This window comes from Biomphalaria glabrata, chromosome 8 (genome assembly GCF_947242115.1).
Source record: "Biomphalaria glabrata chromosome 8, xgBioGlab47.1, whole genome shotgun sequence".
Taxonomy (NCBI): Eukaryota; Metazoa; Mollusca; class Gastropoda; family Planorbidae; genus Biomphalaria; species Biomphalaria glabrata.
The window spans coordinates 39,905,851-39,921,971 of record NC_074718.1 but is presented as its reverse complement, the minus strand read 5'-3'; the positions used below and the strand labels follow the sequence as shown (position 1 = coordinate 39,921,971).

The following is a 16,121-nucleotide window of genomic DNA, read 5'->3' as shown; positions in this document are numbered from 1 at the left end:
GGAAGTTTGGAAATGAGAAATTGTGCCCATCAAGACCTATATAGAGTCTATATAAAGTTTAGACATTTGACCTAGATCTAGATCTAGGAAAAGAAGGATAATAATAATTCCAGTGCAAAGACTCAACGATACAAGTAGACCTACTAGACCTAGACTAGATCTATATAATAGATAGACTCAATATGGTATTAGTTTATGTACCTAAATGTAAGTCTAGATCTAGACTGAATTCTAGATGTTCTAGATTCTAGTTAGACTCGACTAGATCTAGTTAAATCTAGTAATTCTAGTTACTGACTAGTCACTAGTAGTAGTAACACGACTTACAAGTAACTAACAGTTATTACTAACAACTTATTAATTAGATCTAGTCAATTATTAGTTCTAGAATCTAGAAATTGGAATCTAGATTAAAGAACGATCATTGATTAGATATTATAATTATCTATTCTAGGTCTAGACTCTAGAATAAAAAAAAATAATTATTGATTGATAATTATTTTTTACTAGAGTCAGTTGAACTTGAGTTACTATACTAGACTAGAGGGGAGAGTTAACTAGAGTCAGTAGAGTCAGAGTATAATACTTAAAAGTATACTAGTATAGTACTGTATAGTCATAGTATATTTTTATAATTAGACTAGATTGTCACTAGTCACTAGATCTACTTACGGTAATCCTGTATATCAGCGTCCCGCGTTCATAAAATGCCGATAATTAGCCAGGATAAAATTTAATTCATTTAATACATGTAATTAGTGTTTTTAATAAATTTGGATTAAAAAAAAGAACCTTTACATTTTGAATGACATGAATAAAGTACGTTAGCGACTTTTAATATGATCTGCACACCGCCATTTTGTTTGTTGGTAATGTACAGTGGTGTTGCCAACTTGTAGTATTTTAAGGATCTTTTTTTTTTTCACATTTTGTTTACTGAAGGCTGTTGCAAGTGTACTAAAGATAAATATAGTAATTAATTATAGAAACTAAGTTAAATTTTAATGATGGATAGATGGGTGGATGGATGTTTGTGGTTGGTTATTTGCTTGGATTGATGGTTGGTTGCATGGTTGTGTTAGGGTGTTTGATGTTTGGATGTTGTAGGTTTGCTGTGGTTGGTTGGATGGATTGTTGTGTTAGGATGTTTGATGGTTGCATGTTATTATTTTGCTGTGGTTTTTTGGTTGGCAGTGGTTGGATGGTGTTGGTAGGTTGATTGGATGGATAGTTTGTTGGTTGATTTGATTGATGGTTGTGATTTTTTTGTTGGTTGACAATGTTTTTTTGGTTATGGTTGAATGGATAGATGGTTGGCTGGAAGGTTGTGTTAAGGTGTCTGATGGTTGGATGTTGATTTTATGTGGTTTTGGTTGGTTGGATGGATGGTTTAATGGTTGTTAGTGGGTTGTTGTTTTTTGGTTGATTGGAAGTGGTTGGTTGGTGGGATGGTTTGACGGTGTTGCTAGGTTAGTTGTGGTTGGTTTGATGATATTGGTAGGTTTGTTGGATATTGTTGGTTTGCTGTGGGTGGTTGGTTGGTTATTGTTGGTTGGATGGTTTGATGGGGTTGGTAGATTAGTTGCTTGTGGTTGGTTGGATGGTTTGATGGTGTTGGTTGGATGGTTGTGGTTGGTTTGATGGTATTAGTAGGTTTGTTTGTTGATTGGATATTGTTGGTTGGATGGTTTGATGGGGTTGGTAGGTTGGTTGGATATTGTTGGTTTGCTGTGGATGGTTGGTTGGTTATTGTTGGTTGGATGGTTTGATGGGGTTGGTTGGCAGTGGTTGGTTGGTTGTGGTTGGTTAGATGGTTTGATGGTGTTGGTTGTGGTTGGTTTAATGGCATTTGTTGGTTGGTTGGATATTGTTGGTTTGATGGTTTGATGGGGTTGGTTGGCAGTGGTTGGTTGAATGATTTCATGGTGTTGGTAGGTTGGTTGGTTGGTTGTGGTTGGTTTGATGGTGTTCTTACATTTGTTGGTTGGTTGGATATTGTAGGTTTGCTGATGGATGATTGGATGGTTTGATGGTGTTGGTTGTTTGGTTGGCAGTGTATGGTTGGATGGTTTGATGGTGTTGGTTGGTCAGTTGTGGTTGGTTTGATGGTGTTGGTTGTTTGGTTGGTTGGATATTGTTGGTTTGCTGTGGATGGCTGGTTGACAATGGTTGGTTGTTTATGGTTGGTTGGTTGGTTTGATGATGATGGCAGGTTTGTTGGTTGGATATTGTTGTTTTGCTGTGGATACTTGGTTGATAATGGTTGGTTGGTTATGGTTGGTTAGATGGTTTGATGGTGTTGTTAGGTATGTTGGTTGGTTGTGGTTGGTTGGTTTTGGTAGGTTTGTTGGTCGTATGGACGGTTTGTTGGTTGATTTGATTGATGTTTGGTTGTGGTTTGTTGTTTTGGTTGGTTAGCAGTGGTTGGTTGGTTGTGGTTGGCTGGATGGTTCTGTTACAGTATTTGATGGTTGGATATTGTTTGTTTGCTGTGGATGGTTGGTTGACATTGTTTGGTTATGGTTTGTTGGATGGTTGTGTTAGGGTGTTTGATGGTTGGATGTTTTTGGTTTGCTGTGGTTGGTTGATTGGATGGTTCCGTTAGGCTATTTGATGGTTGGATAGTGTTGGTTTACTGTGGATGGTTGGTTGTCAATGGTTGGTTTGTTTTGGTTGGTTTGATGGTTATGTTAGGGTGTTTGATGGTTTGATGTTTGGATGTTGTTGATTTGATGTGGATAGTTGGTTGTGGTTGGTTGGATGGTTTGATGGTGTTGGTAGGTAGGATGGATGGTTTTTGTGCATGACTGGTTGGTTGGATGGTGTTGGTAGGTTGGATGGATGGTTTGCTGGTTGATTTGATTGATGGTTGGTTGTGGGTTTTTTTATTGGTTGTTGTGGTTGGATGGATGGTTCTATTAGGCTATTTGATGGTGGGATATTGTTTTTTTTTATTGCTTGGTTGTGGTTGGTTGGATGGTGTTGGTAGGTTGTTGGTTGTCGGTGGTTTGCTGTGGATTAGCAGTGGTTGGTTGGCTTGGGTTGGTTGTGTTAGGGTGTTTTATGGTTGAATGTTGTAAGTTTGCTGTGGATGGTTGGTTGGCAGTTGTTTGTTTGATAATGTTGTTTGGTTGGCTGAATGAATGGCTTATTAGTTGTTTTGATGGTGTTGGTAGTTGGTAAGTTGTGGAAGGATGGCAGGATGATTGGTTGGTTAATTTGTTTGATTCTTGGATGTGGTTAGTTGGTTGGTGGGCTGTTCAACAGTCTCCCGAATCGACAGGAATAACAAAGAAACTAGTGCGACCATAAACGAAACTAATAACCGATTCTCACTCCATCACAACTACGCTATTACACTCCTGTTACTACTTGCTCTTATCGAGACCTAAACAGGGACTGAACTAGCCTCCCGTAATTCTATCTATCCTAATTGCACGCTCGTCTGGTGTAGGGATTTGTGTCTGTCGGGGCTTTAGCTAATGCTGAACTGATCAGCCGCCGCCCTAGAGACTAGTAGAGGGTCAAGCCATCAAAATTTGCGGGCCCTAAACTGGTGGCTTTAAAAAAAAGGTCTCCTGCCTCACTCCACTTTTGTGGATTAAACCCAGCCCATACGAGCGAGTGGTTGAATTAACTGATCTTTCGATCGATTCATAGTTCAATGTTCATGTCTGGACTGTTTTTCACTGCTCGCTCTAAGGAGCAACCCAAATCTCCTCCCCCTGGAGGAACCCATACCAATGTCGACTAAAATTACAAAGAAAAGCGGGTCTGAGCAGACCCTAACAGGCTCCGCTGGCCAGGTAAAGGGCATTAGGCCTGGCATCGAAAAAATGTGCTACTAATCGCCTCGCAACGTTGGTACATATGGAGAACGGGCCACGTTGTGAAAAAAGAGCTACCGTTCTTCCCAACACACAAACCCTGATAACATCCTTTTTCCCCCAAACAAGCACTACAATTAAAAAAACAAAAGTCTCAGAAAAAATTTACCCAACACCAACACCTCATACTGGGAAAGTAAGTACCCCCCACACTAATTTAGGTGGAAAGATAAAGCAACATGATCCCCAAATTTCCAAATCTGATGCTAAAACTTTCAAAGTCCTTCAATGTAACGTCCGAGGACTTATTCCAAAGACACTTGAAATAACTAACCTGCTCCACAAAGAGTGTGTGGATGTTGTCTGATAGGTAAAAAAAGAAGTGTCTCAATACCCGGGTACTCTGTTTTCCGCTGCTCCTGAGGAGATTGCCGAGGCCTGGTTACATTGGTGGCTAATGCTCTGGTCGCCAAAAAAGTGTCCACAGACTTGAGTCAGGGGAGGACAGACACTTTGGTGTTAGAAATTAGGAAAAATAATAGACGCTTCAAGTGCATCAATGTTTATAATCCACCAAAACAAGAACTGGCTTTAGATCAGGGGCGGACTGGGTATCAAAATCGGCCCGGGCATTACCTTATAAACCGGCCCACAAATGGCATGTCATATATTTTCGGTGGGGGGGATTTTTACGCCACTCCGCAATTATGTATATAGGCCTATTAGTGTGTGTGTATATGTAATTAATCTTCATTATATTCTGATCTTTCATTCTTTCAATCTTTTTTTTTCTAGCCTAGAATACTCTCTTACTATAATTAGTGGAAAGACAGTACACACCGCCTAAGGGCAGCTAGGTAGTAAATGCATATTCTGAGGTATATACAGTGCAATTAGCCTGCTACTCTTTCGCTAAAAAATTCAAAAACCAAATCTGCTGTTCAATGAAGTCCAGCGACTAGTAGAAAATGGTAAAATGCTTTAGTTTTTGTATTCGAGGGGGGAGGGAAACCACAAAACCCCTTTTGGCTACGCTCATAAAATTTGGTGACTGTAGTTTGCTTAAGTTTGCTGCACTGGGGCAGTAAGTAAAATTTCCCTTTCAGACAATGAGGTCTGAGGCAAGTGATGGTTTGAAGACCCTCCCCTCCCGGTTACGCCCATCTGTTATATTATAGGTGTAAGCCTAATTCTCTACAAAATATATAAAGTTTGATAACGCATCAAAAACTGGATGTATGCATTCGTAGGATTACATAATGTATTCTATTTATACATGTATGTAGTCTGAAAACTATAAACAATACAATAGCAGCCTAATGAGTTAGAAGCTTTTTGGAATTACTTATAGATTACAGACGTTTCTTTAAAAAATAAAATTGTTACGTCTTACACATTTCATCTGTCATTCTAGTCATGTACGTTGATTTGTGACTTAAAATATGCTAAATCATTTGTTGTCCTGGCTGACTCAGGCCACCCATTCCATTAAAAGATAAGAGAAAGTAGAACGGTTAGAGAGGCACTTACTTAATGTGAAAAGCTCTTGCTTCCTCCTGGTACATTCTCAAAAATGCCATTTGTATAGGAATATACCATGACCCATTATTGAAAATATAAATCTCCTTTCATTAAATATCGGATGTGACAGCGCTATATAAATTATTGTAATTATTGTAATAATTTTCATCATTAATGACTTCATACTAAGTTGCTCGACCGACTAACCCACTCTTTAGTGGACGAGGTCTTATCTGTTAGCCAATGTGGTTTCAGAGCCGGCAGAGGTACATCTAACATGATATTTGTTCTGCGACAATTACAAGAAAAATGCAAAGAGCAGAACTTAAACCTATACGCTGCCTTTGTGGACCTCACCAAGGCTTCGACACAGTCAGTCGCGATGGTTTGTGGAGGATTTTAGCCAGGCTGGGATGCCCATCTACGTTCCTATCCATTCTCAAGCAGCTTCACGTGGGACAAAGAGGCCATAAGGTGCCCTTTCTGATCACTTCCCAATAGAAAATGGCGTGAAGCAGGGTTGTGTACTTGCTCCTACTCTATTCGCTATCTTCTTTGGCGTAATGCTGGGTCATATGAGGCAGCGATTGCACGAAGGCATCTATATCCGGTTTCGTTCTGACGGCAATGTGTTCAATCTTCGACGTCTACTATCCCATACAAAAACAAAGGAAATGGTCATAACGGAGCTACTCTATGCCGATAACTGCGCCCTGCTAGCTCACAATGAACATGACCTCCAGAACGCGGTAAACGAACTTGCATACGCTGCCGCCTCTTTCGGTCTATCTATAAACCTCGGGAAAACAAAAGTCATGTTCCAGAAGTCACCCAATAAAATATACTCAGCCCCAAGGATCACCGTAAACGGACAGCCCCTTAATGCGGTAGACCACTTCACATATCTAAGTAGTATAGTGTCAAATGACGCCTTACTTTCAAGGGAAGTTGATAACCGTCTGGCCAGGGCCAGTAGCGCTTTTGGACGCCTTCATGTGAGAGTTTGGCGGAACAGATCGCTCCGCCTGCCTACAAAAATCAGTGTCTACGAGGCGGTGGTTCTGTCAACCCTTCTGTATGGCTCTGAGACATGGACACTATACAGGAAACATCTAAGACTTCTTGAGCGCTTCCACCAAAGATGCTTGCGCTCTATCATGGACATACGGTGGCAAGACCGCACTTCAAACAGCGATGTCCTCTGCGAACGCCAGTATGGACAGTATAGAGGAACTTCTTTTGGTCCCCTGCATTTACAGCACCACGGTTCGTAGTGTCCCTAAAAAATGAAAAGTGACAGTCTCATAAAATCCTCCTAAAAATTGCCCTCACCTAAAATCTAGGCCTACTTGTAGCAGTGGACAGTCCGTAGATCTTCCTAGTGACAGTCACAGTGTCTACCTTTAGATCTAAGATGTAGTGAAGATAAGTCGCACCTTACCTGAAAACTCTTTGAATTTTAGTCACTTTAATGCTCTCTCTATATTTAATGTCTTGATTTACGCTAAATCACTAGAATCTAGTGAATATAATTCGCACAAATGCACACCATGACCATATATAAGATACATATAGGTACTAAAAATATACATTTTCAATATAGAGAATATTATGAAGGCATCTCTAAAAGAATGTTTCTTATTTTAAAAAATATGGAATAGCGACATATTTGAGATGTTTAAAATAAATCTTTGGAAAAAAAAACTGTTCTCTGTTCTGGCTGGGATGTTGGCAAGATATTTATTATTTCCACAATCAAGTACCAATAATTTATTTGAAAAATGCATAGTTTTGTGTATGTTTTACAATGCATCAAACAGGGCAGGACAAACTGAATATATAAATGTGTATATGTGTGTAATGTATATATATATTAATATATATGTATATATATCACACATACAGCTAGACCATACATTCTATCCTTAAAGTCTCCTTAAATTTTGTCATGGTAAAATTCTACTAACATTGACATCTCAATATCTTATATTTATTAATGGCTGTAATTTGATCACAGCATTTTATTACTATTTTAAGTTTTTAATTTCTGAAAAAAAAAATTCTGGAAAAAATGAGTAACAGAGCCTAAAGAAAAACGTAAGACATAATAATTATTTATACTGGTGAGGTATCTAATAAATCTGGACATAGATCTAAAACATTCACAGCATAAGAGCAAAAAGCGTTATATATAATATATAGGCCTATAAATATATATATATATATATATTTGACATAGATCTAGATCAAAACTCTAAACAAACAATGTGCATTTGAAATAAAAATACAAAAACAAAAATATATATTTACAATAATTTATAAAAATGTTTTTTTTTTTTTTTAGATTTGGCATAAAATAAAATCGTTTTCTTATTTTAAAAAAATAGTAGTTAGATTTGTAAAAGAAATGTTTATTTGTAGTTGGCAGCTTGCAAAATGACACGCCTTCCCCCCTCCCCCTGCCAAAAAAAAAAATCTAGCTTAGTTGCTGATCAAGCCTTGACAACAAAGAATGTCGTGAAAATGACGCGAGGCGCTGATCTACAGGATTACCCTACTTACTACTAGATTACTAGATCTAGATTTAATCAAGATCTATTAGAATTCTGAAATTAAAGAATCTAGATATCTAGTTGATTATTATTATTATTATCTAGATTATATTATAATACAATAATCTAGACTCTAGAAATCTAGTTCCAGTAATATATTATATACATGCCATATATATGTAATAAACCTGGTGGTGGCACAGATGAGGGTAGTGGTATGTGTGTAGACAGGCAAATTGCCCCAGGCCAGAGCTAGACGAGCGGTCAACCATGATGAGTTACAACGGTCAGCCAAGATAGTTCAGGAAGGATCGGTGTTGTGAGTTGAGCTCAAAAGCGTCAAAAGGGATTTGTCATCTGACCACCCAGAATGGTCGAGCGATGTTCTGTCCGGTTCTAGAAAGCCATTAGGGACCCAATATATCAAGAGCGGAGGTGTCGCAGTCAAGACTGTTCACTACAGCCCGGTTGAATACAGTCCGGTCGACTACAGCATAGTTCAGTGTGGTTCTGTACGGAGCATTACAACGGTTCAATGCAGAGTACTGTCAAGAACAGCGTCTTGGTCTTGGTCTACGATCCAGTCCAACACAACGAACCCGTGTGTGAAGTCAGTCCGGAACAGCTGAACCCACTGTAAGCCCAGAACGAGATGGAGAGGCCAGTGGAAGAGTGGATATGTCTGTACAGTTGTTTACTGAGAAATTTTTGTAAAGCCTGTGTTATGTGTTGCCAATTGTACAGTTTTGGCAGAATTTATCGAACATTAAAGTGTTACTTCGGAGCCCCGAGTTGTCAAGTTCTTTAAGTTGGTGGTGTATGGTGCAGTTTGCAGAGAGCCTGGATAGGGAGATTCGTTACATATATGAGTGTTTCTCCAGTACTGGTGCCAAAAAGTGTCACATTATGCTAAAAATTAAAGTTGAAGTTTTTGGTTTCATTTCAACTGTATTCACTTCTTCAACCAGTTCACTTTAAGAATTTATCAATAGAAAATGAATTGCAAGATGTAGATTTTGACAGCAGTGTCTATTCAAGGGGTACCCCCTTTTGCGTCACAGGTGCATCACCGGGACACCACTTGATAATTTAAGAACTACCAATTGATAAATTCATTGTATTTTAGCATAATATAACTGTCTTTATTGTTACTAGTCTTTAGATACTGAAATTTATGCTTTTGTATAAAAAAAGTGGATTTGAGCTCAATTCAAAAATTGGGACACCGTAGCACCTGTGACACTACAAGTTAAAGTTTTTTAAAAAGATATTCTGTGAGAATATAGAAATTATTTTATTTTTGCACTAGAGTGATCCATTAGACTTATTATTAAGTTCACTATTCTAGTCATAAAGTACCCATTTGTAAAAATGCTGCTTCAATTTCACAAAATGTTGCGGGTGCTTCATGGGACACCATTTTTTAAAATAATGTTTAAAAGTTTAAATTTTTGTTTTATCTGTGCACAAGTAAATTGTCATTAATATTTTTAATGATTGACAAATATATATTTTATATGTTTTGTTAGTTTTAACACACAGAAAAAGGTTTAAAAAAAAAAGAAAGAAAAAAGGCATAAAACTGTACACAAATTTTATTCAGAAATCAAAACCTTCCACTCTCCACTCTCTCAAACTATTGCCATTTGGTATCAACATCACTTCAGTAACAATCATGTCTGCATACACTAATTGTATGTCCTGCACTTCTGGGTATACAAATATATCTCTTTTATTTCTGTGCCTTTTTAAAAAATTTATTCTGCGCTGATCATCCAGGACTTCTGTCACAACTCCTGTTAGAAAAAATTACCAGCAATGTTGAAAAAGTTAATACTTCAATCTAAAACATACTTTGAACTTGTTTATTGAATGTAAAAGGTACACAGTACAAAAAAAATTATACCTGGATAGAATATTTCCCCATACTTGACAATCACACAGCTATTTACAATGTACTTTTGATTTGTGGAGGACAATGTTTGGGCCTGAAAAAACAACAACATGGGGCTGAAATACTTAAATTCGACTGAAATGAGTCAAAAATTATTTAGCAGGGTATATTATTAAAAAAACAACTTATACAATACAGGTAACATAAGATTCAATGAAAAATGTTAAAATGCTTATACTGTATGTAAAAGCTCTTTACCTTTGAATTTGAGCATATGGGACTGACATCCAAAGAGGATTCAAGATTTGATTGAGATTGCACCACTGAAGAAAAAGAAACAATTACATTTAGAAATCAGTTAAGTAATTTTAAAAAGAATAATATGTTTTCTCGGATAATTGTAAAATGGCTATTTAAAAAATAAATAAATAAATAAAAGTACAGTACTTACCATTCTGTTTCTGAAGTTTGAACATATTCCAAGATCCACATATTTCATCATGCAGGCACTGACTGCCATCTGAATTTCTGCAAGGAAAGCAGAAACAGCTTCTTTTTCTGTAGGCAATATTGTAAGGTGTAATACCTCTCACTGCATGGACTGACCTCGATCCCTGAAGGCTTCGAATCTTTTCGTTGGACCTGTCAGGCCTGTCTCGATTGATTTCTCCTTGTTCCACAAGGAAAAATGTTCTTTTACTTGTAGGCTCTGCCTTTGTCATGTATTCTTTTGCCCAAAGGAATAGCCCCTTTGCATCAGAAATAATGGCCATTCTTCTTTTAATGGCCAATGTAGCATTTTTTTTAACAACACCTATTTCAGCATCGCATGGCCCTTTTCCATGGCGACTACCGAAATAGTGCCTCTCTATGGACACATTTGTATCTTCCTTTGAGAAAGATAAGTCTACAAAATTTAATTTTCCTTTGTACTGTGCTGCACATCCATCACTAAAACTGATAACTTTAGTGAAAGCATGACCACGATTAGCTAACTCATAAATCACTTTCATTTGAAAGTGTTGTGATGCATGGCCATCATGTTTTAGGTCATTTGATAAAAAAACCATGCTTTCTTTGACTATCAAATCTTTGTCTCTGTAGTAGCTCACTACTGGGTGAATAGTGACCTCTGTTCGAGCCCAGTGTGCACCTTGGATTTCATCCTGGTGGTGGCATGTGAAATTTTGACCAAAATCAGAAACTAGCAAAAGCCAGTCACATGGTAAATCTTGTTTCAAATCTGCAAACTGCTGCTGTTGCCAGTTAGCTGTAAAAAGATGAAGGCTGAATTTTTCCAAATCTTTCTGCATTGATGTTACTAGGTCATTGAAAGGGCCTTCTTTATTTACTGGTCGCCACTTTATTACCTTTCGCAGTGTACCATCACTCTGAACATACTCATCTGTCATCTTTGACCAGATGCTCCATTCTGCTAATTCATCCATGCAATTTTTTAAAGGCTCAAAATACTTGTTAATTAAATCCACACCACAGTTGCTACATGATCTTTCAATGCACTGCAGCTTATGAAAACAATTGGCATTAGTTCTTGGGCATAGAGTTAAGTCAAGTGATGAAGCTGGATTTTTTAATGTCAGCTCTCTGTGTCCTTTTTTGATTAGAAACTTATTAATGCCCTCCATATAAAGAAAAATCTTCATACAGAACTCACATAAGCAAGACTGCATCTTATTATGTTGAGTAGCTTTTGTCATAAATGGTTTCAATTTAGCAAACTTTGAGAACGATACCTTTAATGTGGGTGCATGAGTACTCAATTGAGTATATGCCTCCTTCAGCGTTTTCTGCATGAAGCGTTTAGGTTTTCCAGTTCGTGCACTCACAGATGATTGAGATGGATCAGTTCTTGAGACATCCTCTCTGCTGTAAAAGTTGTGAATTGTTTCCAAGGCATTTTGTGTAATGCAATCACTTCGTTTTTTTCTTGCTATGTTTTGTGATTTGCACTTGGACATAAAACTTCTTGAAAAACCAAAATGTTTGAAATGAGTAGCACAACCTCTGAATTTGTTATACTTAGTAAGGATGTTGCAGAGTACTTGTCTGCGAGCATTAGACATCTGACTCCTTTTTTTGCTGGTAGAGTGTAGATAGGTTTTGATGCTTTCATTAATGTTGTTTATAAAGATGAGCTTTCTTCTCTCAGGTAGACGCAGAAAGCCTATGTCTTGGAGAGCTTTACTTCTTCTTGGGGAGCGTATTTGTGAGAGACCTTCAACAACTGCAGCATATTTCTTAGGTGATCTAGGTAATTTCATCAAAGCCCTTGAAACAGCCATTCTTTTTGCCACTGGAGTCTGGAATCCAGTACCAAGTGATTCGCCAACCTCTGCAGAGTTGACACAAAGGGGACTATTGGCTTGTGGACTATTAGCTTGCTGTTTTCTTTCTTTGCGTTTTCTGTTTATCCAGGCTTTTTCATGTGGGCTTAACTTGGCCCTGTATGCAGCTTTTCTCAACCTCTCTTTTTCTCTTCGCTCTAAAACAGCAGCACGTGTTTCAGGTTTTACTTTTTTTTCATTAAGAGGGAGACCTAGTTCTTTCTTTTTTTGTCTGCATTTTTGTGTTCTTAAATTACTTAAAAGTCGAGCTCTTTCTCTCTTTTCTGGTGTAATATTTTGTCTGTAAAGCACACTTCGTTTTCTATCCTTTTCCTTGAAAGCAGCAAATTTTTCTGGATCAGCTTGTAGTTTTTCCCTGTGTCTTCTATACCTTATAGCACTAGGTGTCAACCCAGAAACATTATTTTGAGTGACATTTTTTAGCGACACAGGCTCTGGTACTAGTACATTTAGAAATGACTCAGGCTCTGATGCTTGTATATTTAGAGAGTCTTTCTTGGCTTGTAAACGCTTTGAAACTCTAACAGATAGCTCCATTACTGAAATCTGTAATTGATAAAAATTTATTAGTATCAAAATAATTAGATCTATTATGTACTAATAGCACTCGTAAACATATAATATATATTGGTGCATTATTTAAATCTAGTCTAGTAATGCCCATAATTGCTTTATAGGGATAGACTCAATGGTGTAGGACTAGTACAGTTAATTCATATTATATAACTTAAGTTACAATCATTCAGTGATAGACTAAAAGAACTGAATACAATATTCTGTATAAAAAATACAATGGAAATTAAGTTAAGGTTAAACCAAAATTTTCTAGATACAATCTACATTTCAATATAGGTCTATAAAAAATACTATAATATAGAATTATAGATCTAGATTATTCTAGAGACACTTGTCTATTGAAAGAAAGAATCTATTATTTATTATCTATAATTAGATTCTAAATCTAGTCATTAATGACCTAGTCTAGAGTCACGAGTCTAGATTCATTATAAGATCTAATCTAATTCCCTAATAATCTACTTATTTCCACTATCTAGTCTAGATCTAAAGTCTAAATCTTGATAATGAATTACATAATTAGATCTAGGTTTAGAGTAAATCTAGAATAATCTAGATAATGAATTACATAATTAGATCTAGGTCTAGAGTAAATCTAGAATAATCTAGATAATGAATTACATAATTAGATCTAGGTCTAGTCTAGAGTAAATCTAGATGATGAATTACATAATTAGATCTAGATCTAGGTCTAGTCTAGAGTAAATCTAGATGATGAATTACATAATTAGATCTAGGTCTAGTCTAGAGTAAATCTATATGATGAATTACATAATTAGATCTAGGTCTAGTTTAGAGTAAATCTAGATGATGAATTACATAATTAGGTCTAGATCATTAGGTCTAGATCTAGACTAGATTAAGTTTTAAAGACAAGTGTCCGAGATGCGCCTCAAACGGAAAATCAATTAGATCTAAATATTCTTTACAGTATTAAGTACTAATTTTTAATTATTTAATATTTCTTAAACACTATCGTTTTATTTATTTAATGTAGCTAATATTATCTGATACTGTAAAATCTTTAACAAAATATCACTAAAATCTATTTGGACTTAACAGACGCAAACTAGGACACCATTTGTAAACAAACGAAGTGTTGTCCACTGAAACGCCCCAAACGATGATAAGTAAAATTTCAAAAAAATATATATTGAAATATATCAAAAAATGTTCATTTAAAATTATTAATTATGAAAATATTTTATTACATACATAAAAATCATTTAATCTTGATTGAAACTTTCCATGAATAAAGAAAACTTAATATACCCTGAACTCGTACTAGACGCTACACGTGACGTCATAATTTATGCATGGAAAACACCAACACGGGGTCCCATGGAACGCCTCAATGCCTAACCCAATTTACTTCTCAAAATAAAAAAATGTAGATTATTTTTAATTCTTTCACACGTCTACTATTACATCAACATAATTGTTTAGGAAATATAAACTTTTTGTTTAGTAACAGGCTTTAAAATTGATTAACTTTACGATTTAAGACTAAATTGTATTCAAGACGCTTCACGTGACGTCATGATTGAATGGCTAAATCTAGTAACCTCGTTCTAAAAAAAGCACTTCGATTAGGATATTGCAATCAAACTTATTCGTAATAAGCTTAAATTTCAGTAGAATAATGAAATATCTACGTACCTGATGGGTTGTTGTTCCACAAAAGATCACAAAAAACAGTTTAAATGAGATGTTTGTACAAGATTGCCGGCGATTGATCGTGTCGACACTTGGGGCGCATCAATGGTTAATTGTGGGACACGCTATTGTTTAAGTACTCCTGTTAATTACTACGCTAGTATTTCCAGCGGAAGCGGCACTTTTTTTGTTCTACACAATACCTGTGATGCTCAAAAGAACTCTCATTCATAAAAAGTAGTGTCGTGGGAAAAATAATCCCATTCTTAACACACGCAGCACAGGCGCTTCATCTGGGACGCCTCGACCTATTTTAAAGACCAACTGAAGAGGTTTTTTTCGAAATTGAGATAGCGATTGATTCAGACAGTAGATAGCATCAAAGTTAGTTCCTAAAATTTTGAGATTTTAGAAAAGCGTATTTATATTAGAAAAAGTAATTTGAAAGTGGAAAAAATAACGAGATTTGAAAATCAGCTTCAATGGCCGAAACCGGAAGTGACGTCTTGTAATGGACTGAGAAAATGTAAATAAAAATAGACATGGCTGGATACGTTATTGATAGCGATTCAGATGATATACTTATCTAAATCTAGCTGTCAAAAAATTTTAAATGATACTTATCATGGAATGCACCAAAATGCCCTGAAGATAGTCTTCTACTTTTTCTAAATATATTATAGAGCAGACTATTTAATTAATATAATTATTATAGATAGATTAATAGAGAGGACTAGACTACTTAGACTTGACTTAGACTACTAATACTAGGCTAGGGGGTAGACAGTCACTTATGACTAGATCTAGATAGTAGTAGATTCTAGATCTACTATAAATTATAATAATAAACTATACTAGTATACTAAAAGTATAAGTCTATTATAATTTTTATTATAACAAAACTAAATGGATAGATCTATCTATTTCTAGATTCTAGATCTAATTCTAGCTAGGCCTTCTAACACTTTTACTAGTCACTCACTAGATCTAGTTTATATAATAATAATACTTGACTTTGACTTGTAGTAATATTAAAACTAATAGAGTTTAATACTTATACTAGAGACACTAGAGTAATAGTTTATAAACTAGTAGATTTAAGTAGATCTAGAGTAATCTAGACTACCCTCTCTGTGATCTATGTTAAGTCTAAGCCCAATCGCCAACATTTTTTAATGCTTGAATTTGTATATCTCTGTAATAGTACTAGATCTAATTGTAAGAGTAGTAAGACCTAATGAGTAGTGTCCTAGCATAAAGATTATTCATAGATATTTTTAAATAAATATTATATTATATTAGTCAAGGACTAAACCTAAAGCCTAAGCTAAATCTATAGAATATATTTATAAAAAAGATCTAATTCTAATATAGCCCTCTACTAGCCCTTACTATACTTATTAATAAGGCTAGACCTTAGACCTAAAAAATAATAAGTCATCATTTATATTGGTAATATTAAATATGTGACATGTCTTAAACTTAAACAGGGTCGGTCCTAACGATTGCGGGGCCTTATGTGAAACTGATTGCGCAGGGCCTAGTCTGGATGGGAATAAGGAAAATAAGTGGAAATTAAGCTTTTGTATTTTAAAAAAATTCGACTTTGAATTTTATTCAATCTTTACTAAGTACAAGATTACGATCAAATTAACTTTACTTTACGAACTTTGCAACCTAAGTAATTTATTATTATTAAGAACAATAAGAGTTAGATGTTTATGTTAGA

At 35.8% G+C, this 16,121-nt stretch overlaps 2 protein-coding genes across 10 annotated transcripts in view; one reads left to right on the top strand and one right to left on the bottom strand.

Annotated features, from left to right (window-relative positions):
- The first annotated feature begins 58 nt into the window (after positions 1–58).
- The window catches only part of LOC106075977 (vacuolar protein sorting-associated protein 37A-like), a 36,847-nt gene continuing 20,784 nt past the window's right edge, over positions 59–16,121 (top strand). For 2 of the 8 annotated variants that reach the window (XM_056039568.1, XM_056039567.1), the window contains exon 1: positions 81–207. The gene's annotated coding sequence lies outside the window, so the exon portion shown is untranslated. Of the gene's footprint in view, positions 208–14,565; positions 16,074–16,121 lie in introns of those variants that run through there. The other 6 variants (XM_056039569.1, XM_056039565.1, XM_056039564.1 and 3 more) reach the window with 5 other exon arrangements.
- Positions 9,481–14,514, bottom strand: LOC129927887 (uncharacterized). Of its 2 annotated transcripts, none has more exons than XM_056039559.1 (5): positions 14,396–14,514; positions 10,246–12,706; positions 10,053–10,117; positions 9,807–9,888; positions 9,481–9,696 (listed from the first exon to the last, which is right to left on the bottom strand). In XM_056039559.1, the coding sequence occupies exons 2-5, from the start codon at positions 12,695–12,697 to the stop codon at positions 9,500–9,502; spliced, it is 2,796 nt and encodes a 931-aa protein (XP_055895534.1). In that variant the 5' UTR covers positions 12,698–12,706; positions 14,396–14,514; the 3' UTR covers positions 9,481–9,499. The 2 variants fall into 2 exon arrangements, with proteins under 2 accessions (XP_055895534.1, XP_055895535.1); XM_056039560.1 differs by lacking the exon at positions 14,396–14,514 and adding an exon at positions 13,556–13,685.

Excerpts from the sequence above, each read along its gene's own strand:
- LOC129927887 (XM_056039559.1), bottom strand. The coding sequence starts at position 12,697 with ATGGAGCTATCTGTTAGAGTTTCAAAGCGTTTACAAGCCAAGAAAGAC. Across the intron at positions 10,118-10,245 it reads CAAACTTCAGAAACAGAATG|TGGTGCAATCTCAATCAAAT; the intron begins GTAAGTACTGTA and ends CTTTTTCTTCAG. Across the intron at positions 9,697-9,806 it reads TGGGGAAATATTCTATCCAG|GAGTTGTGACAGAAGTCCTG; the intron begins GTATAATTTTTT and ends TTTTTCTAACAG.